The 23,434-nt window shown below is 40.6% G+C and overlaps 1 protein-coding gene across 1 annotated transcript; it reads right to left on the reverse strand.

The window, feature by feature from the left end:
• Window positions 1-2,317: 2,317 nt before the first annotated feature.
• Window positions 2,318-23,423, reverse strand: kita (KIT proto-oncogene, receptor tyrosine kinase a). The gene is made up of 21 exons (XM_035654042.1): window positions 23,044-23,423; window positions 19,643-19,897; window positions 17,838-18,122; window positions 17,593-17,732; window positions 16,655-16,847; window positions 15,827-16,013; window positions 14,963-15,078; window positions 14,572-14,686; window positions 12,758-12,942; window positions 11,202-11,308; window positions 10,927-11,053; window positions 10,286-10,390; window positions 9,854-9,964; window positions 9,543-9,684; window positions 9,283-9,377; window positions 9,047-9,177; window positions 8,595-8,717; window positions 7,744-7,855; window positions 7,555-7,654; window positions 7,130-7,235; window positions 2,318-4,948 (listed from the first exon to the last, which is right to left on the reverse strand). Exons 1-21 carry the CDS (start codon window positions 23,096-23,098, stop codon window positions 4,766-4,768), a joined length of 2,973 nt encoding a protein of 990 aa, XP_035509935.1. The 5' UTR covers window positions 23,099-23,423; the 3' UTR covers window positions 2,318-4,765.
• Between the last annotated feature and the right edge of the window lie 11 nt (window positions 23,424-23,434).

A 23,434-nucleotide genomic window follows, 5' to 3' on the forward strand; every position in this document is an offset into this window, starting at 1 on the left:
AGTCATATCAGCCATCTGCTGGAGTCCTGAGCCCTGCCTGCCTGGGACTGAATCTAGCCTGTTACTGACCTGATACCCAGTGATGGGAACAGAAGGTTCACTCTTAACACATGAGGAAGTGCAGTGTACCTTAGATAAAATGTTGCCCCTTAACACTCCCCCACCGACGCACCCACACACACGTACATCCTCTACCCACATTCTGCACACACACACACACACACACACACCACTACTCATCCTCACCTAACCATCTCTGCCTGCTCCCTCTGCGGTCTGTGTATCTCGTCGCTTCTGGCTGGCAGGCAACAGCAGCACCCCTCCCCGGCTCTGTCAGGGTGCACATAGGGGTGTATGTTTCCTGAGCAGCTTGAGCAAATATGGGAAGTGGCGGTGACCCGAAAAATCACCCATATGTGGCATCATTTCTTTTCCACCCAGCACATCGGTTAACTGCTAAAAGTGCACAATAAAAATAACTGAGAGACTTTATGTTGGTTTGTTGTTTTGTAATATTTTTTGGTTTTTACTGAGATAAATAACCTGCTAAGAAAATCTTCAAGAAGTGACCTTAAGTTACAGTATGTTGGTCAATGTAGTACACAGTCTGTGACAATGCCAGTATTCAGCTCAGCAAAGCTGTGGAAGGCTAGTGGGTATGGGAATGTGTTCTGGTATACATCACGAAAACCCTTTTTTCAAAGTGAAGGCTCGATGTTATCTTGTTAACATAGTAGCTCACTGAAAATAAGATGGAGTTCAAGCATCACATGGTAAGGCATGAAGCATCACATGATGCTGAGGAAAGACATTGTGATGTGGTCAAGGAAGGTCATTTAATAGAAGCCCTGGAGGTATACTGTTAAATGTTTCTTATCTCCAAATGAATGTGTGGTTAGGAAACTTCACAGAATCGCAAGGCAATTTTGTTCCTGTGTTATTGCCGCAATATTTTAATTTCTGGAAATCTAAACATAACAAACAATCATAAAACAGAGAAAGTTATGTCCATGTCCTCCATGGCCTGTAATCTTTGTACTGGCCACAGTGCACCAGCCTCTCAGTTTCCTTCTTACCTTAAGCTTAGAAACATAGAGGAGGTGTTTCACATTAAACTGCCAGATTTACCACAAACAGTGTCGGAAGGAGAGTGACATGCTTATCAAATTTACTACTACAGCAAGGAACCACAGCGAGTTGAGAAACTGCGTAAAAAAACAGGGGTTACATGCACATGTTTTACTTATACGTTTCTGATTTAACACAATAAAAATTAGTCTCTTTATTATTACTCTTTTTGAGCTAGATCCTGTCCCAATTTGGCACCTCTCTGGGGGAAAGAGAGAGAATAAACAATTGTCAAGAGATGAATGATGGCTTTACTGTATAATAATGTGGTTAAAAAAGAAAAAAATATCAGCATTAATAATGGTCAAGTCTGCTTGCTTCGACAAGACCATTTTTTTAAATGAATTATTAGCACAGTGCACACCTATTAGTCCTCAAGCAAACCTGGAACTTAAAGAGTCAATGTGATGATAAACCATAAATGGTTTGAAGAAGAGCGTTGACAGGTCTTAAATCTTTGAAATTGGTGCAACTTTCAATGCCTGTTCCTGTGGAGAAAAAAATTATGTTGTTTATTAAAGCCATCCTAAAAGCAAGATGACAAACTGGAATGATTAATACACGTTTATTTGATTGGCATTAAAATAAAAGTAACATTTTATATTATGAGAGTTTTATTGTACGACTGGTCAAATGCTACAAAGACTCATCTCAGCCTTTCTATCATTTCAATTCTTGAAAACTTCCTCAAGTCTGACTAACAAATATTTGCATTCGACCACTCTACTTCAATGGTGGGATTTCCTGCTTGTCTCTTATCAGTTAGATCCTGAAACAATGGACTCTGCCCACGCAAATTTGTGCACCGGGCTTGTCTGCTCCAAGTGCTGCTGTCCTCCTCATGGCTTTCCCCTCTCGACCAGATGTCCCTTTCTGGGCTGGAGCCAAATGATTTAGAGTAGAGCGGGAAGAATGGCTAAAAAAATATCAGATTGTGTGGCATCCATTACTGTACTTTACATTAGCATGTGGCAAAGCTGACACACACACACACAGATGGCTGGCACTGCACTTGGAAAAATACGACATATTTCAGCCATGAAAATATTTCCTTGCAGTGCCGTGCAGAATTCAAGATATTAAAATCAGCATAGCTTGAGATGAAAGTGTGTTCAGCACAGATGTGTTTCTGTGAGCAAGGATGTAAAAAGGGACTAAAAAAATTCATTGGGAATTCATTATACACAAATTTATTTACATTGACACATGTATTAGCAACACATGAAATTTACACACTAACACTAAAGCCTAATTTTTAATAAATATTTAGTAAAATGCAGGAAAAACTCTTTGATGTAAGGGAGCAATGAAATGAAAAATAATCTCTATTCTTCTCAAACATCTCTTTCCTGGTTGTAAAATCCAGTAATATAATTTTTTATTGATATTTCCATGAATATTGATGATCCTACATGAACTTTAGGAGCAGTTTAGCCTGTTTTGCTGAGGCAGTTACCAAATGAACTGGCATAACTGGTAGAAATTATGAATTAGCCAAAATTAAAACATTAGTTTTCCGTTTAAGTTACCATGGTGACAGAGCAAAAGCAGCTTTTCCAGTCGAATCTAGAAATCTGTGTGCAGATAAGAAAATACAGCATAATAAAATTCTGCATCAAGGTACCACATCTTCATTAAGATAAATATCTTCAAAAGCATAAACATTACTTTACAATATATGCACATTTATATTTACAAAAAGACAGAGCAGTAAGACTGTGGGGCTTTAGTAGCCTAAATGACTTGATGAATCTTTAGTAGTGGCACCTCTTGACAGTAATTCTTTTAATTCTGCAATCATACACACATGCACACAAAGACAAGTAGACGTGCATGCACGCACAAACACACAGTATCAACACACACCACAACACACCACACACCCGCACACACACTCATACACACCAAACAGGACACTTTCCTGGTGTTTTTCACAACAACATCCACCAGTGGGAAGAGGGGAATCATAATGGTCTGGACTGATACAGACTACTGGCTGAGAGGTGCTGAAAGTCCCACTTCTGATGGAGGAAACAGCTGGATACAAAGAAGAGAAGGACTGCTAGGAAATCAGCTACTGGTCTGAGAACAATGACATGACACACTGAGACTGAGCTCTGTATCCAGGGTCCACATCTGCACAGAGAGCCTTGAAGACCCACCATTTTCCTCTGTTTTGTCACCTCAGGGAATATTGCAGTCAACTTAATGGCATTTCACATGAGCATCACCCTGACTCTATTCATGGTACATACTGTGCAATAGAGAACTACAGTGGTAGCGTGGGCAAAAACACACCAACTGCCTGTCAGCCAGAACAGAAAGATTCCCATTTCCTGGTCCTTCGTGAAGGGGAAGAAGGTGAAAAGCAAAAAAAGAAAACACATCTCGGAAATGGCAGTACCAGTCTCATGCTTGTAAACGAAGATCATACACTGGGTGTGGCAGGAGAGCAATGATATAAACCTGAACAGTTATTTACATCTTTAAAAGAGAACTCTCCAGCAGTCCAGCTGACAAAAAGTGAAACTATACACCTGCATTACATGCTACTGTAACAAAGCTACGACGAACTTTAAGAGTTACAGGCTTCTCAGAGTGTCTCCTTTGTCAGATGTCTTACTCTGACGTTTCCCATCTCATCGTATAGCAATGACTAATATCATTACCTACAGATATGTACACATATACAGTTAACAAGCACATAAATGAAAAGCTAGCGTACCATGACTATACCATATCTCTGAAGACAACTGTGTGTGTAAAGTAATCGTTGGTTGATCCATGTTATGTGTTAACAGATCCAGTAAAGAGGGTTGCTCTCTAGTAGTGACATCCAACAGAAAAAGAGCTGAAATGTATCTCCTAATTGACTTGAAGCACTTATGGACTCTAAGCATGACCGACCATGCTGTCTAATAGCTTATATACCAGTGTCTCGATATCTCAATTTAAATTGGCCCCCAACAAAATATCTTCTTCATAACCACAGATCTGAACAGTTTGAAATAATACTGACAATGAAAAAGTAACAAAAAAAAGAAACGAAAGCTGCATTACGTGGTGTGTGTGTAATGATGTGAAGTTCAAGTGCCTCGAGTGCTTTTTTTTCCTCCAACAATTGCAACAGCCAACCAACATAAAAATGCTACATAAATATCAGAAAAACAAGAATAACAAAACACAAAATGTAAAAAGAAAAAAAATTCTCCAATGATAAAAGGAAACAGTGATTAATGGAGTGCTAAAAAAACAAAAACAATCTTTATGAAATGTGTAGGAAAAATATAACTGAAAAAAATGAAAAATAACACAACAGATAACAGTGTAATAATGTACTTAATGACAGTTTTAGAGTTGATGTCCCTCCACCCTCCCCGGTGCCTGTACAGTTCTTTGCTATGAGCAGGGGAGCATTAGTCCAACTGTCCTCCCTGTAATCAGTAGGCAATAATAGAGATAACAGTTATCAAAGTCATTCATCCTTTGTTGATCCTTCTGGTAATAGATGACAATTACCATTTTGTGACAACAAATGTCGCTGGTACCGGGGTGGTGGCCGGGTGTAGTGGTTGGATGGTTTGTGGCGGAACATAACAGGCACTTTATGAGGCAGCCAGACAGGTTGGGTGGGTCCTTACACCCGTTGGGCTCTGAGGGTTGTCCCCTCCAGGAAGACTTCATGCTGGACCAGTAAGGGCTGGGTTGGAGGGCTGTTACTCTCGGCTGAGTGGGGACAATGAATAGCTGCGCTCTGAGAACTGGGCTCCTCCCTGGCTCTAGGCGTCATAGGAAGCTTGGAGCTGAAGTTCAAATAAATCTAAAGATAAGGAAGAAGTGGTAAAGAGAAAGAGGAGGGTATTTTATAATGTTTCAGCTCTGCAATTTCAAACATCTCAGTAAAATTACCGCACAATGTGTGACTTTGTTTCAACGACAATACTAACAAACCTCAATGTATGAAAGATTTGGAACATTATGAGGATTGAATAGAGTATCTAGTAAGAATGAGTGGATAAATGTTGAAAAGATTTTGAGTATTTGAAAAGTGGAAAAGGGATGAAGGCTGTAAAATACAGTGTAAGCTGGACCGTAACTGCATTGCTTCACTAATATAAGGGCTGGGAGCAAAACTGAATTACTGGCTTTAATTTGGAGAAGCAACCGAAGGGGTATGACTAGTTGAAAAAGTGGGGCAGAGTCTAATTACTACAAATGGGACTGAAAAGTTGAGTGAATCTCATAATTCATGAATGAACATTATTAAGTTTGAATTGAGTTTCTTTAGTAGTAGAAGCTTGAAAAAGTGAAATTGTCTAAGACCTGTGTGTGTGTGTGTTTGTGTGTGTGTGTGTGTGTATATGCCTGTCAAACTTCCCCAATTAGCCTATCTATAAACCGAATCACTGTGACATCGATCTAACAACAACAGTCCACTGGAAGTAAAGTAAAGTTAAAGTTAAACATTGTGTGATCCAACCTATCTGACACGTCTGCTCTCATTATGTTATGTTCTTTGCTAGCGTCTTTGATAAACCAAATCTACCCAACAGTGACATCTCACCACTAGTTGGACAAATTTTAGGTAAGCTCAAGCTATCATTTCTTCAGTTCTATCAGTTCTTAGTTCTCCAACTTAACATTAGTGAAAGTATTATTATTAATGAGATATAAAAACATAAAACATGCATTTTTGATTAATAAGACTGCTAGGAAATCAGCTACTGATCTGAGAACAATGAGATGACACACCGAGACTGAGCTCTGTATCCAGTGTCCACATCTGCACAGAGAGCCTTGAAGACCCACCATTTTCCTCCATTTTGCATGAATAAATGCCATTAAACTGCATGTATGTGAAGCATGCTATTGTAAACAAACATAATGATTGGTTCTAAAATCAATATGAGCTGTGTTTCTCCAACTGTAATCAATGGCTGCCATGGTGATGGTGTTTTACGTTGCAAAAAACATGGTGGAATAAAAAAACAAGTTTGTGTGTAGAAGAACATATGTTGTGAATGTTTGCAGCATTCCCACCAATAATTAACCGACCAGTAGTAGTTAGTTCTTAGAGAGAATGTGCCCAGTATTTTGTTTGTGGTGCTAAACCACAGTCATACCCAGGATGAATACCCAAAGGTTTAAAAGATAGTATACACACAGATTTCAGGACAAAGTTGACTAATCTCAGTTTCAGCAATTGATGTTTTCAGGTTTACTCTATGTTCTATCTTGTTTGTTTAATCTGTACAAAAACCAAAGAGAAATATGACAAGTTTAGAAACAGTCTAGTAAATAATCTCCTGTAAAACCACAATGTTTCATCTGTTCACTTAGATTTTTGGTTTTATGCTTTATGGGAAGCTAATAGTCTCCTGGCTGAAGCGTCAAGTTTACAGACAAACATGAAAGTGGAAATAAAACCTTATCATCCAACACTCAGTAAGACTGTGAGTAAGTAACCCTATATTTCTCAAAATGTCTCCTATCCCTTTGAAGCTCACTGTCAGAGGACATTCGTGGAACAATGGAGGCCCTTGTATGTAGCACGAGTAAATCAGACGAGCTGCTCATGCTGTGAGAGGCCCCAGACCTTTGGCTGAATTATGTGTGAACACTCTGGAGGTGACTTTTAAAATAGTTTTCCCATGAGAAGTGATGCAGCAGTCTTACACTCACACACCTAGCGTGTTAGCTGGGGAATTTTACATGACAAAATAATAAAAAGACAAAGAATAAAACAGACAGAAATAAGCCTGGTGTCCATTAGTCTTGGTTTAGCGGTTAGCATTAGCATTCATTTTATGACTTTGTTTGTGGAGGTTCAAAAATTGTGAACCCTACCATATTAGCTTTTACCCCTTCAGGACCCTTGAGTTGCTTCTATTTCACTACCTCATACCCCCACTGAGCAGTCTGTGAAGCCCTCTCATTTTACAAGGAATGGAATTTTGAACCTTGTATAGGGAAAGCAAACAAAATAAGCAGCGAAACCTACATGCTTAGTGGCATCAGACAGCTGTTGTTCAATCCTTTCCACGACCTTCCTGAAGGGGGGTCTGTTGAAGGGGTCGGGATCCCAGCAGGACCTCATAATCTGATACCTGCACAGCAGCATATGCACACATAAACACTTTTATTTGTCTACAGTTATTACATCCCCTTTACATTTTTGTGTGTATATTGTTTTCTCAGTTGCACCTTAATGTTTTACCATGTCAGTTTTAGTAATGCTTGTGAAAAGCCAAATGCAACAGGATGAGAGCGGGCTGCTATTCAAATCCCCCACATTGCGTTCTTTATAGTCTCACCACCTCCAACAATCCAGTCACACAATCTCTCCTGTGATTTTTTTTTAATGCACACTCACATTTCACTTCAACACCTTTTACACACTCATATTTCATTTCAACAACAACTCACATTTCACTGGGTGCAAACTCTGGAGCATCCATTCTGTATCCTTCTTTTATCAGTTTGTAGAACTTGGCGTCCACAGGCATACCAGGATAAGGACTGTTTCCTACATTCAGCAGAAAGATTCAGTTACATTATGCACATCTGAATACACACAAATACCCAGGCAAACAAAATGTATGGATATGGGCATACCTAGTGAGAAGATTTCCCAAAGCAAAATGCCATAGGACCACACGTCACTCTCAAACGTGTACACACACTCAAAGATACTTTCTGGAGACATCCATTTCACTGGCAGACGAGCCTGAAAGAAAAGCACTCAGTGAGTAGATGGAAAGTTTAACTAATTCAAAATTTGAAACTTTCCCTAGTGATGTTTTTTTTCCACTGTGGTTGGGGTCAAACAAACTTTTGACTGAGGACTGTTAAATGAACAGACTGTACAAAATGTTAGGTATGCACACATATTTTTGCCTGAGGATCTATAAACACAGAGAACTAAGCCCACCTGCAACGCCCAAAAACACACATCTCAGGCATTTTACAGGATTACTGTCATTCACACATTTTAAAAAAAATGAAAACTTGTCATTTAGAAATACTAATTGTCTGTCACAAAAAAAATTGTAGATTTAATGTGCATTAAAAACAAACAGATTAGACAGCCGTGTACAACTAATGTGCCTACAGAAAGAGAGAAAAAACTAATTCAATTAAAAGAGAACACATAGCTTGTGTCATGAGAAGAGTTCTTTTGGTAAAAGTTTCAAGGTCAGCTGTACTGTACACAACTCTGGAGAGACAACATAAGACCTATTAATACATAGGAAAAATAAAGTGCATGAGAATTAGATGCCCACTAGGTGATTTTTAGTTGTATTCAGTGTGAAATCATCCAAACTCTGGATTGGGTTCCACCAGTTTTCCAAGTCATTAAGTAATGTGTTAATCTGCTGCTTAGAAATATCTGTCTAAACAAGAAGTCACTGTAGCCTCGGAGACGGATTCAAGACAAGAATGATACATCTTTGGTGCAGACTTACGTTGCCTTTGACTACATAGTTGGAGTCCGTGGTGATGTCTCGGGCCAGGCCGAAATCACAGATCTTTGCTACTCTTCCTTGAGTCAGTAGGATATTTCTGGCAGCCAAGTCTCTGTGGATACACTGAAAAACAAATGTCCCACTAACTTTAATATCTAATGATACATACACCAATCAATAATATAACATTAGTCATGAATTAAATGCTTTTTTTAACACAGAATTTCCACACTTGAATCTGTAACACACAACCACTGACACTGATACATGAGCTTACAGGCCACAGTATCTTGCCCCACAACTAATAAAATTTTCAACAGCATGCTCCAACATACGTTTTAGATCCGTTTACTAGCTGTAGAAACAAGATCCATGCTCTGCATTTGTCATGTGGGAAAATTCACATCAGAGTTTTATCCAAAAATCAAATGTTATTGTTATTTGATGCTCACATTTTTGGAGGCTAAGAACTCCATGCCTTTGGCCACTTGGTATGAGAAACTGAGAAGGTCTTCGGTGTCTAGAGACAGACCATCCTCATCAAACATCTCACTCTCTGCATCTGCCTCAATGTAGGAGCCACCTGAGAGGACAAACAAGGTTATTTAAAATCGTATAAAGCCTTACTTCAACTGCTCTTCTGTGTATTTTAAGGCTGATAATTTTGATGAATGGTTGGCTTTCTTGCCTTTGCGTAGTGAGTGCCTCTTCTCAGACGATGAGCCGAACGGCAGGTTGCCAGCAGCAGAAGGCCTCATGGTCATGTAGCCGTTCAAGCTGTCACTGTGAAGAGGAAAGGAGCAGTCTGGTCTCAGCTGAGCACAGCCACACATAGGCACAATGCTGTCCAAATACCCTCCTCCTACGCACGTTCTGGATAGTAAATACTACTCTCTTTTCTCTTCCACACACAATAAACTACTCTTTAAACACAAAAAAGAACCTGACCCAGCTGCGTCTCCTTGCGGCATGACGTTGCGGTAGTAGCAGTCTTCCTCGAGCTTAAAGCAGATGAAGGATTCCCTCTTTCTGCGTAGAAAGTTAAGGAGGTCTCCGAAGCAGCAGTACTCTGTGATCACCAGGGTGGGGCCTGAAGACAAAGAAATACGCCATATGATAATGATCTTTCCAAAAACATGACTCATAGCTTTTGTAAAAAGTAATTTGGTGAAATAAAGCACTACAGTGTTAACAAAAAGATGTTTATAGTTTCATGCCACAGTCTTAAATGATAATTCTGGCCAACATGGCTGCCGCACCTCCAACAGTGCAGGCTCCCAGCAGGTTGACAATATTCATGTGGTTTCCCAAGTAACTGAGGACTTTCAGCTCCGACATCAGTGCCTCTTTCTCTGTGGAGTGAGCGCTCGCTGTGAGAAAAAAATTGGGACATAATCAGTATGTGCAGAAGGATTAGGAGTAAATTGAGCTCAGGTTGAACTATGATTACATATCATGATCTGGTATTTGCAGGATTAAAAAAAATGGTTTTGCTAGAGGCTAATTAAAGTAAGAAGGTGCCAATAACATATGATGACTTGGCAGCCAGTGCACACTAAAATACATACCTACATAATAGCTGCCTGAACACCTGCAGGTAAATTATTTATAACTTCTTTAATGTGCACAGCTAATATGCTAAAATGCATAGTCAAAATAGCTCCATTTGCATGTGTGTTGGCAGTGCTTACATTTGAGCATTTTCACAGCCACAGTCATGACTGAATCTGCTTTGGAGAGTCCATATGCAGTGGCTTCCACCACTTTTCCAAATGCACCAGACCCCAGCGTCTTCCCTGAAGACAAGAAGACAGACGCAAAACTGTTATTCCCCATCCTGCTTCCCTCCCACAAACTGGCCCTGTGCCTAGGGCAACACCAGTTTTAGCCCCCGGGCTGTGTACGTAGGCACCAGGACATGCAGGATCCTGTTTGCGGAGGTTTGTTAAAAACAACACCCAGAATATGTCAACAATGTTATGTTTGCAGTGAGGGAGTGAGGTTTCATAATTGGTGACCTGTGGAACTGGTTGGTCTGTAATGACCACAGACGAAACCTTAATGCTGTGTCCATATAAACAGAAAACAGAGTGTCTGTCAATCAGCATGAAGTAGCCTGAGGGTGGCAGTGATGATGTCATGCAGACTGCACTGTTAAGCTTTGTTAGTGACACAAACCCCCATGTATTTCCCCATCATTCTTTACAAATGAGACATGAAAACCAGGATGTACATTTCAGTGTCAGAAATGACTTTATTATTATGAGATTATGGAGGACTAGATGCAGCACACACTGCAGATAATTTTGAGAAAGGAGTGCAGGGCGCTCACCAAAACGCAAATTGGTCCGAGGAAACTCCCATTGGTGATCATACGGTAGCTGGGTGGGGTCAATATAAACATAGTTGTTTCCATGGATCCCCTCGATAACTTTCCACTGGATTTGGTATTTAGGTTTCTGGCATGAATGCAAACAAAAAAACAGTGAAACATAAATTACAAATCAAATCGGGTTAATCGGGTAAATAGGGTTTCAACATGCTCTACTTTTCTTCACTTGAAGTCTGACAGAAGAGGGTGTGCCACGCAGAAAAAGGTTTTGTTACCTGCATGTACTTGTAGAAGAGCATGATAAGGACGAGACAGAGGATGCCTGCTGCTGACACAGAGCCAATCAGCAGAGGGGTGAACAGATCATGGGGAACAGTTCTCTCTGCAGGGAGACAGTGATGATAGACACAACAGCAGTGACAATAGAGTCAATCAGTGACTCGTTGAAAGGTTTGCCATGTTTACACTCTAAATGACATTGCAAAGGGGCATTAAGGTAAGCCAGAGAGAGCTAAGTCACACTGAAGCTCACTTTAGGCAAATCATAGCAAACTAATCCAATTACATATGTATACATACTGTAGGGCCTTTTTATGTGTTTGTAAATTCTGCCTGTAATTTTGTTTAACTGCTTAAAATCCCTTTTGATTATGCAGTATTTTACTGCACTGCTGTTGCTTTTACAGCTGTGCCGGTGAGTAATTATATGTAATCAGGTTTCTGTTCCTTTGTGTCTGGCTGTTTGTGATGCCTTATTGTTTTGCTCCTCTGTACAGTGGGGTGTTATAAGCTCTTTAAAGATAAGAAGCTTTCTCTCCACTTCAAATCTGAGAATGCAGAGTCTGCAGGAACTAATCCCCTGTAAACCTGTCAGTGGTTTCTAAAGCTCTGTGTATTCTCTGCTGCAGCTCACTGACACCTCCAAGCCTCCCACAGCCCCAGAACGCCCAGCACCGCCAGGACTCCTACTGCGCTCCACACTCTCAGCGCCTCCGCCTGGTCTGGTGTTACTCTGTGAAGCACAAAAATCCTGGGCACACGCTCCCATAGTCCTGTCCTGCCTGGCCACAAACACTTTCCTCCCTCATAATGCTCGCCCACATACCCGCTGTAGCCACATTAGCCCCCTGTGTCCTGCATAAACCCGGGTCTTCAGGCTCAGGCAGGGACAACTTTGCTGTGCTTTCAGTTCCTGCAACCACACTCCTTTGAGGACATTGTACAGCAGATGGGGAAGCCGTTATAACACGGCGGATTTGGAGTCATAAAGTAAACAATGGACTAAAGCTAATTCCTATCTGTAAGTGACAACATCTTATCGCGGCCAATCATGTCTGAGGTTTCTCTCCTTGCTAATGTTTACCTAACAGATTACAGACGACCAAACTAATTGTAAGACCACATTTGTGGGTTAATCCTCATCCAAAACATGCTTGTAGTAAATATTTGGAGGTGAGGATTAAATCGCACGTGGGGTTTACATTGGGGCAGAGCATCTAAGATAACTTTGTTGTTTTAGTCCACAGACCAGGGAGGCACAGAATTTGCACTATCACTAAGATTACTTTTCGATGAAACTAACATCTGGTGGACAAAGATTTCCAATCTGAAAAGAGGAGATTTTAATGGCTGCATGTCATCTGTAGTACTGTTTACTCTAATTCTAATCTCAAGGTGAGGACATTCAGAGGATTACATCAATTCAGCAACAAAACATGAGACTGACAGGCGCCCCCTTCAATATCACGTGGCCCCTATTTAACTGTGTGTGGACTTTGGCTGACAAACTACTTTATTTACATGAGCATACATATGTGAGATATCAACTCACCACTGATAGAGAAAAGTGTGTAGGCCTGCTCTCCCTCCACCGTAGCCACACATTCCAGAGTACTGAATCGTCCCCTGCTGATGTTTACCCGACTCTCCACCTCCGTCTTCCCAAACATGGGGCTGAACAGTGTGACGGTGATGACATTGTGCTCCTCCTGGGTGGCATTCACTTGTTGGGAGCACCTGAAGGCAGAAGATTATACATTGTTGACAAAGACCTGACAGAGGTATTTATCAATTGTCCCTTGTCAGGACACTCAGGTATCTCTCCCCTAAGTTTCTGCAGGGCACACATTAATTCTTAAAACTTGTGTGAATAACAGGACTTAACACAATATACAAAAACACAGCGTATGTCCTCATATTTCAGTACATTGCCAGCAGTTAGTTTCACCAGAAGTTGTATGAATGGCAGAAAATTCCGTAACAATAGCCCAGGGCTCAATATTTCACACTGCACTGCACTGCACTAAAAAAAGCAGCTGTTATCTAGCTGCTCTCTGGTCATTGGGTCACTCAGGTCATGTTGCTGTCTGTTTGTACATACATTTGCATGCCTGTAGGTAATGAGTATTAAGTGGATTTAATTATAATTAAAGTTTGGATAATCACTTATGATGCATTGCCTGTGCTGCTTGGGATTGGTGTTGCTATGCCAACCAGGTGGCCCTCCTTCGACACACTTTATGTTTGACATGAGATGAGGCGCGTCCAGTTGTATCCAATCCGGGGCCCCTACCAATCACAAGTTAATTCTTTGCAATCCCCTGTCACATCCCCCATGTGACAGGGGAGTGATAAGATGACCCCCTCATCTTATCACTGTCAACCAATCACAAGTCAGGCCCTCCAAATCCCACAATCCCTCATTCCACCGTCTTCTTCACTCTGTCCAATGTGTCTTTAGTGTGACCTTTAGGACCCTCGAGATGCACTTCCTATGATTTATTAAAAGTTTCAAACTACAAATAAAGGACAGATCTAATACGGGGGGTGAATATCTTGCAATAAATGGGTGGTGCTTTGTGTAAACATAGAGGAAAATAAGAGAGAGAGAGGTTCCCCATAGTAATACAGTTTCCACAGCCTATATGAATCATCATCGTCAATGTAGTATGACTAAAAAAACACCTTGTATCTACACACAGACATGCATGCCTCATTGCCACCGCAAAAGCCACAGTATTTGTCAGCAAACGTAGATATAAGAACTGGATTGGTTTAGAACATTTTGTTTGTTAGATAACACCTGACAGAGCTGCTTCTGATTTTGTTTTGGCAGTTTTTCTCTTGTTTAGTCAGTTCTAAAGTTCAGTGTACTTATTACACAATGCCAGCATATTCTGTCTGTGCTATGAATTAGGGAAAACTTTTAGCAATTAATATGAATAAATGTCTCAGTCATATCTTTTCTCTAAACTTGGCTTTACATCTTGCATTTCTCTGTGATATTAAATATTCATTAGTCAATAAGCAAAAATCAAAGTTAAAGTTTGAAATTCCTTTTTTTTTAAATCAAGTTAACACTTAAACACTCATGAGGACTGTGAAGGTGTGGTTTGATTGGCCAGATTTGAATGACAATGGCCTGGCAGCATAAGTAAACACCACAACTGTCATTACTAAGTTCTGGCTGGTGCAAAGACGTATGTCATCACATTTCCCAGCTTGGCCGCACCCACTGCAAACCAGTGAGAAAAGTGCAAACTAAAAACAGAAACGGACAACTAAAAAAAAACTGTGTGGTAGCACCCAATAACTGATAATAATAATAATAATAATAATAATAATAAGGGACTTTAAAAATCTCACCTGGCATAGGGCTGCTCACAGTAGTACCAGGTGATCCGAGGGGCAGGGAACCCCTCCGCCACACAGCGGACCTGTCCATCCACTGGGCCCTCATGAGATACAATCTCAGGTTTACCTTACAAACACAAGTTAATGTCAGAATATGTCAGATAAGAGATAAATGACAAGCAGGAAAGTTTTTTCTTCAGTTGTTTTGAACCTTTGTGGGGTATGAATGACACAGGGTGAGGTGAGGTAGAGAGCAAGACCTTATTTCAAGCAGAGAAAAGGTCAATGAAAACTATTCCCATAATGTCAGCTACTGAAGAGTAATGCAGTGTGGAGTAATGCAATCTATTATGTGGCTTGAGGGAACAAAAAACCTTTAAAAAAAATCTATGATACAACTTACTGATCACAAAGATGGTGAATGTGTGGTTTACTGATGCATCACCGTTGGAGGCTTGAAAGGTGTAAACTCCACTCTCTGACATTTTCAACCGCACCAGCCTCAGCTCACTGCTGTACCTAAACATAAAGAAATTAGATCTTTAGCATGAATGCATGTATCAATCAATCAGTAAAATTTTGTCTTCTTAAAAAATGTTTTTACGCTCTAATTGTGCATTAACAGAAAACAGCAGACAATGTGAATGCTGCCTAAGAAAGAACTTGAAATACTTGAATACTTATTTGCATTTTAGATTCTAACCAGTTGTGTTTTGTCTTGTTTGGCGCTTTAATGCACATCTGTTCATTTAATGCACATGCATTTCCAATTATTCTCAAGGCTAAATCAAAGCTCTGTTTTCCCACAGTTGATATGGATTTATTGATTCTTAATATAGTGAAAAGGGGTTTAACCATTATGTTATCATTTGCTAAAGGGAGTCATGTTTAAAGGTCAAGTCCTTTTCTTCCCATATTAAAAGAAATGTAACACGTGAACACTGTATGTGTGAGATAAAATTACTTATGCCTGCAGCCTTGGATAATATTAAGTGATATTTCTATCTGAAGCACAAAGGTAATTTATTGCAGATATTTCATGGTTTCCTGTATATTCTGACAGTTCCCTTTTCACTAGAAACCCCAGGGCGTTTTTAGAATTTCAGCTGTATTTCTCAAGGCACTGCGACAAGTGCAGCTGTTACATCAGCACCTCCACCGACCTGCTGCCAGACCAAAGGTGTTAAATTCCACCGAACGAGGTTAATGAACATTTCCATCTATGTGGTAAAACTGGGGCACTTAAAGCAAGTGTGTGTTACCTCACCTGTATTCATGGTTGTGTGTGGTGATGACGTGGTCGGTTGTGTTCCTCAGCTCCTGCCCCATGAAGCTCCAGGAGAAAGTGTGCGGCTTTGGATAAGCCACCATGTCAACATTTAGGGGCAAACTCTCGCCTGAACGGACCTGGATGGTTCTGCTGTTTGCACGTGTTAAGTTGATGAATCCTTTTTCTGAAAAAAAAAAAAAAACGAAGTGCAATATTATTACAGGATTTGCAGAAGTAAAATTAAGTCTATATTTACTGGAGTCTAAATGTGATATTGGTCCAGACACTTATAGGCAAGTCACAGAGTAACCCAACACATGCATATGAAGACTTCATAATCCAAAGCGATGTGGCAACACAACACAGTACAACACATTCTGAATCTCACTCCACATAAGTGCATTTAAAGCAAAAGTTTCCCATTTTGGGAAATATGCTAATTCTAATTCTAGTGGTGAGTAATATGAGCATGGACATGTTAGAGCTAGCTGTTTGTGCTTCTAATCGTTATGCTGAGCTAAGCCAACTGAAAGCTTCATATTTACCATACAGAAATGAGAGTGGTATCAATCTTCTCTCTAACTCTTGGCAAGAAAGCGAATAAGCATGTTTTATAAAATGTCCAACTATTCCTTTGACAGTCAGTTTTTATGAAAATTAGGAGACTGTTGTCAAAAATTTTGTGAGGAGAGAAATTCAACACAGTTGCTTGACAGGTCACACTCCTCATTGGCCAGTTCAATTTACACATATTTCTTTTCTTTTCTTTTCTTTTTTTTTTACGACTTAGTAAGTTACAAACTTCAAATCTCTTCGAGTACTCACCATAAACATCGAGCAACACTGATTGCGAGGTGACCCCTTTTTCATTCTTAGCTTCACATTGGTACCTCCCAGCATCTTGAGGTTTGACCGGCGCGATGTGTAACGTGGCGCTTCGCGCGTGGGTGAAGTGCTCCGTCAGGATACGTGATGCACTGTCAACCTTTGCTTGTTGCTGTGGATACCAGACGGCACCCTGTCAACGCCCAGAGATCTCTAGAGATTAACCCCGTCTGCATGTCTATCCTTGCCAAGCACACAATTACTGTCACAGACACACAACTGCCTGCATGCGAGTACACACACATTCGCTCGTATGCATACGGTGGTCCACACAGCCAAGATCCTGAGCCTTAGACAGCATGAACTTTGACCCGCTTTCACTCTCATTCATAAGAACAGGCAACCACTAATATCAGGTACACAGGAAGAAACTCCAGTAAAAAGAAAACCAATTTTGGAAACTGTTTACTATAAATTTAAAATAATAAAATAAAATTTTCAATTTACAATTCTTTGTGGATTAGAATGCCACATTTCTCATGACTGTCACCCAGGTGTGTTTTCTTGTTCTGGACACTTAAAGACCATCAGTTGTGACAGCTTATTTTGGAACAATTTTTCAACAATAATCAATGCAGCTGGCAAGTAGTTTCCATTAGAAGTTATTGCATTTCCTAAATGCACATACAAGTTGATCTATAAACATTTCTTAACAATGGATTCAGAAAGAAATACTGGTGTTGAGTATGAAGCCCAAGGATAGCTGATATTTAGTGGTTGACTCTTCCTATCTTTTAAGGCAAATATCTGTTTGAACTAATCGAAGCCCTTTTTAAATCTTTACAAGACAACAATCAATTCTCAATGTGCAGTATTTTTAGTAGAAACTTCCACCAACAGTGCAGCACACAGCAAAAAAAAAGGCAGAAGGGTCTCACCGAGCCAGGTGGGCTGATCCACTTTAGCTGAATGTCTCCATTGACGTTAGTGGTGTTGCAGGTGAGGGAGAGACTCTCATTCTCTATAAGAATCAATCTTTTCGGTACCTGCATCTCAATCACAGGAGGAGCAACGGGGACTGAAAGGAAATCAAAACAAACGTGACTGAACTTTCCATCTGTGTGCATCAGGGAGCTTTTGAAGCAACAATGGACATACACACGTGCATTTACATCTACTTTACCTGGTCTTACTGTCAGGGAGTAGTCATGTGATCTGACATTCTCTTCCCTGAGTCTTCCTGTGCACACATAACATCCTTCGTAGGCCTTTTGTGTGTTGTGGATGATGATGCCTTGCTCCAGGCTTGCAGAAAATTGGAGATCAGATGCCAGAGCTCTACTGGAACACGTTTCTAGGCGCAGGTTGTCCAGACTTGGATCAGTTGCCAGGCAGGGGATGGAAGCATTATCTCCCTCACGAGTGAGAATGTTAAGAACCATTGATTTTCTGAAAGGATTGTCAGGATCTGCCAAGAAAAATGTAATCGCACATCAAAGGTGTTGTCAGAGCTGGGAGCGGGGTTGCATGCAGAGTTGTTTAAGCTTTAGTTTGTAGCAGCAATGACTATGCTACACTGTTTAACATACACCAGTTAAATAAACTGACACTCTTCTTTAGACTTAAATTACTACCCTTTTGATTTTCATGAAATCAAACCCTACTTTTGATTTTTTTTTTCTGCAATAGCCATTCAATTGATTACTTTCTATAGAATAGTTTTCATCTTTAGAGGCAGGGGCTGCCATTCCTGTCCAGATTTCTTTAAAATGCATGGGAAATACTAGAAGTTGGTCAACATGAAAAGCTGGTTCTCCAATTGGTTGCCATTAAACATTGCAAAAGAAGAGGGTGCAACAAGATTACGTTATTGAAAGAGTGTAAGTGAAACCTCAAACTGTGGAAAACAATGTCAAAAATGTGATGGAAACATGACATTTATGATTGTTTCATATATTCAGATGTTATTGTCTGTTGCCATTTTTTGTCTAGTGAAGCAGAAACTTCAGTGGACCTTTCCCTAGTTCCCTGTGGAGCTTTTGTCCTCCAGTAGTACTATGGAGGTGATTTTCTATGAGTGGGTCACGATTTTGTTTGTCTCATGCACATGCACTAAAATACTCCCACTTTTCCACCTCATCCAAGCATGACTTTTTTGTAATGTTTTTTTTCTAATTGTCAGTCTTTCTACTCCACAGGTGTTGTTAGGTGCAAATTTTCACATTTGTACAATAACTCATCAAAATGCATCTATGGATCACAACCACATGGATTTGTTTAAAAAGACACAAGTTTGTTTAGCTGCATTGTAAACAGATACACCAGTTACTCTTCTGTTGTATTTCCAACATGCTTGCGTATTAAACTGCACTTGCTGTTACCATGGTAACATGAAAGTTTTGAACCACATCTGATTTTTGGCACAGAGACTGACCGGGCCACACTGATAACTTGTCTGTAGCGGCGTTATCAGTCTTAGTTGTCTAAACAGAGATGTCTACCCTGCAGAGGAAGTGAGCTGTAAAAGTTTGAACTGTCCAATCATACTTATAAAATTTAAAGTTTATGTGCATTAAGTTCATCAGCAGACGAACACATCTGAGCCTCTCATCTTAGAAGTGGTTAGTGCTTGTTGCCTTGAAGGTAGATGTGTGGATTGTGGATTGTGATCAGCACATGATACAAGCCTGCAGAGATGGCAGTTGGCCAAGGGGATGTGGAGTCACATAGAGGAGGAAATACAGTAAAACTCAGTCACACACTCAATAAAGCCACAGTACTGTACCTGTTCGGGGCAAAGTTACAAACACCTTTTTCTGCAAACACACCCACACACACTGCTCCCTGTCACTACAGCGAGAAACGCCAAAACATTTTCTCTGTTTTACTCTGCAGTCTGTTTCCACTCGCTCTAGATTTAAGTTCTCTCCAAACAATCTCAATTCATCACATAAATGCACTCAAACACTGACAGTTTCATCCATCTACCTTTCACATAGACGTAAATGGATGCTTTCTCCTTGGAGCTCTCCTCCAGGCAGATGTAGCGGCCCATGTGAACAGGCTGAGCCCTGGGGATGTGCAGTGTGGACATCCCATCGACCTTTTTCTCCCCCCGCACCTTCAGCCGGTCCTCCCGCTGCCACTGCATCACCTTCTCACCCTGGCAATGCAGTTCAAACGGTGCGTTGAGTGAGACGACAATGTGGGGGCCGGTGGGGGTGATAGTTGGCTTGGTGTTGCCTATAATGGGATAGAGAGAGAGAAACTGCATCTCAATACATGCCAAAAACTTGGTAAGTCAGTTTGTGTCATTTAAATACTACAAGTTAGTCCCATTTTACCACACTTTTATGAAAAGATTATGCATGATCGTAGCCACGTTGTGGATATTTACGCTCGGAAGATGAGTGCTTGGAAACAGTGCATTTGAAGTCTTGACAGATCTTTTAAAGTCTCAGTTTTAAAGAGATAATTCAGAGGGTTTTTTATTATTTGAAAAACCACAAAGTTTAGTTACACTGCAGGAGTGAAATCTTCCTGACATTTTCCCATCACTGTGAAGCCAAGATGTGTCAACACCTACAACCTCGCAAGGTTCCTGTGCATTAGCACAGCTTAAAGGTACAATCCCTGATCCAAAAGTAAACAACAGGATGTAACAACAGAGCTTCAAAACACAAGATTTACTGACTGTCATTTCCAAATTGATTAAAAGATATTTTATTACACAGATTAACACTTGACAACCCCATAATATAGTTTAAAATAGTTGTGTTAAAACAGTGATCCCCAACCTTTAAGGCTTGTGACCGCATAAAACAAAGCAAACTCTATTTGTGATCCATCAGCACGGGTTATAGCCTGTCGACACAAGCTGTGAGCAGCTTAACCAAACAGTTACATTTTATTCTCAGATTGTTGCATTTGAAGGATTTTTAGAGAAATTACAAGAAGAGAAGAAAATATGCAAAATATAAAGCTCAACTAATATTGTGACCCCTCAGAATTACCTTTGGACCTCTTGGGGGGGCCCCAGCTTCCAAGTTGGGAACCACAGTTTTAAAGGTTTGTCCACATCAGTAATGTTTGTAAAAGCCAAAGTAACATTCTTATTTATCATCAGCAGCAACAATATATGTGATTATATCTGCACCTATTGTTTAAGAAATGACAGACTGAGCCTTTAAATTCAATCATCATAATGCAGGTAAAGAGGCTTGGTGTAACAGCAGGGATTGAACCCTCAACCTCTTGACATCTGAGCAGAAATCTGCAATTGCCAAGGAAATCAAATCATATACAAGTAAACAAGAAAGAAATTCCTTTGTCATATTCACATTTTCCATTAATGGTATAAAATAAATTAAAATGTGTGTAGCATAAGTTGGACATGACTGTACTGTGGAAGGTGCTTTCTAAAGGGGGCAGTAACCCAAACATTTAATCTGCTTGCACCAACTGAAAACAGGTGGGGGAAGTCAATGAGTAATGTGTTTTGTTCCCTGCAAAAACATCACCAAGGTGGGGACACTCAACCTCTGCTTGTTCTATTGGAGCCACTTGTGATAAACATTGCAGGACTGTGGCTGCAGCAGCGTCCTCTGCTGAGACTAGAGTAGGAGTGTGCAACAGGCTGACAAAGATATTCCCTCCATCCAACCCATCCCTTCTTTGATACAATAAATAAAAACCTTTCACATGTAAAATGAAATATTTTCCCATTCACACAGTCTGCATTTCAGTGACTATATAGACCATAAACAACTTGGGTGTGGTGGCATGACAGACTCATCTGTTAAACGTAAATTCGTTGAATCACAGAACAGAGATGGGTCTATTAGACTGTTAATAATGCTAATGGCCTCCGTGTTTGCACAGCCTCTGCTATCTATGCGTAAATATTTTGCTAACAACTGTGGAATTTAACGTAAAGATTTGGTCTCAGCATGACAGGGAGGAGATAATGGTGATCTACACGTTCTCCATGCGAGGTAATATTTAATTAATTCAATTATATACTTTGTTTATTTATTGAGTCATAGCACAAGAACACATAGTAAAAGTAATTCAGGTTCGTGCCCTGCGTAAACGCGCTTACTGTAAACTTCATGTCGTGCTCACACGACAGACACGCCTGTGCGCACTGTCTGTGGCCGTCATTCAAATTCCCTGATGATATCAACATGGCGTGAACATCAATGGCCTCGCATGGGCGCATCATAAACTATCAAGCTGTCGATCACATGGATATAGGGACAGAAAATAGAGTCCACCTGACGCCGCCCTGAGTTGCATGCGGTTCGCAGACGTGCCGAGATGCGCAAAGGGGCGTAAAGTTAAACAGCAACATTTGTTTCGGCGTAGATGGCTTGTGTGTCTGTCTGTGTGTGCTGCTTGCCAACACAGCTTTCCATAAATTTGTAAGCTATCTCTGGGGAAATCCCAAACTCTGTTTCCTGACAAGATAAAAAAGTTAACTTGAATTATAGACTATAATAACTATAAAAACGATAAACAGACTTAACCCTCCAATAAATATAACAGTCCGAGAGACATATTTGTGTAAAAAAGGCAGTAAAAGTACAATTAGGTGTTTATGGACTTTTCCCTCTGCAGCTAGACTCTGAAGATGATGCCCAACCATAATAGTTTCAATGTGTTTTCTGAATCCATCCCCAGAGCGAAGCACAACAAACCAACCCAGACTGGGGGGGATATCTAAAGTTATATAGTGGTGGTCAGTGTTAAAAGTCACACTTGTGACAATATTTATCCAACAGGTGAGAAATTACGTAATCATGTTTTTACCAGCTCTGGATACACCAGGTGCTTGTTTGCATGCTTCCCAGGAATCAGGAGTTGCCAACAGATTTCCATATTGACGGTTATATGCGGTTGAAAGGAAAACCGCATGAACCTGTCGCCTTCATGGAGCATAACACGACCCAGAAGTCACTTTGCATCGCATTCGTGTTTATTATTCAGCATCCTACTTCACCTCCACTACTTGATTACTTCTTTTTTTGTTAATTGCGCCCTGTTCTTTGAATAAAACATTCATTATTTAAGTAGCGCATCCAGATCATCAGCCAAAGTATCCACTTTCCTCATCAGGTTTCAGTGACTTCAGGTTGTCTTATCAGCAGCATTCAGCTCTCGTTGCAGCTTTCCCAGAACAAAGAAAAGTGTGGAGAAATGCATCGCAAATACGATGCGGAGCAAGTGGAGTAATTCCATTCACCACAACGTGGATTATCTTTATCTTACTGGACTGAAAGGAGCTGAATACCTGAAGTCATTAAAAGACAGTCCACTCTTTCGCTGATCAAAAGTGAACCGCAACAAGTTGTCTGCGTATAGTGGCGCATCAAGTGCAAATGTCTTACCTGGATGGAAGGTTAACTGTAAAAAGACAGACAGCAGTATCCAGTGGTATTCCATAGTTATTATTCCATGGGTCTAGCTGTGAAGGTGAGCCAGTGCCTTTAGGGTTAAGGTAGCTCTACTCTACTCGCCGAGCGCGTCGGAGTTGTGGGAAGTTGACTGTGTGCTCTGATAGAGGCGCACTTACAAGTCTTTAAAGGCACAGATGCTCAGCACGGCTCGCAACAGCAGCAGTCGTCGCCTATCTGCAAACATGCTGTTCTCCTGGAGCGCGCCAGAGGGGACGGTGCAGGCAGACCAGGTATCTCTGACTGTCTGTGGCGTCAACAACATGTTTATAGGAACCAGCGGTGGAGCTTATTAACTCAGACGTTTTACACACACACACACACA

This window comes from Morone saxatilis, unplaced genomic scaffold, assembly GCF_004916995.1.
Source record: "Morone saxatilis isolate NCDOM2014 unplaced genomic scaffold, NCSU_SB_2.0 Contig12, whole genome shotgun sequence".
Taxonomy (NCBI): domain Eukaryota; kingdom Metazoa; phylum Chordata; class Actinopteri; family Moronidae; genus Morone; species Morone saxatilis.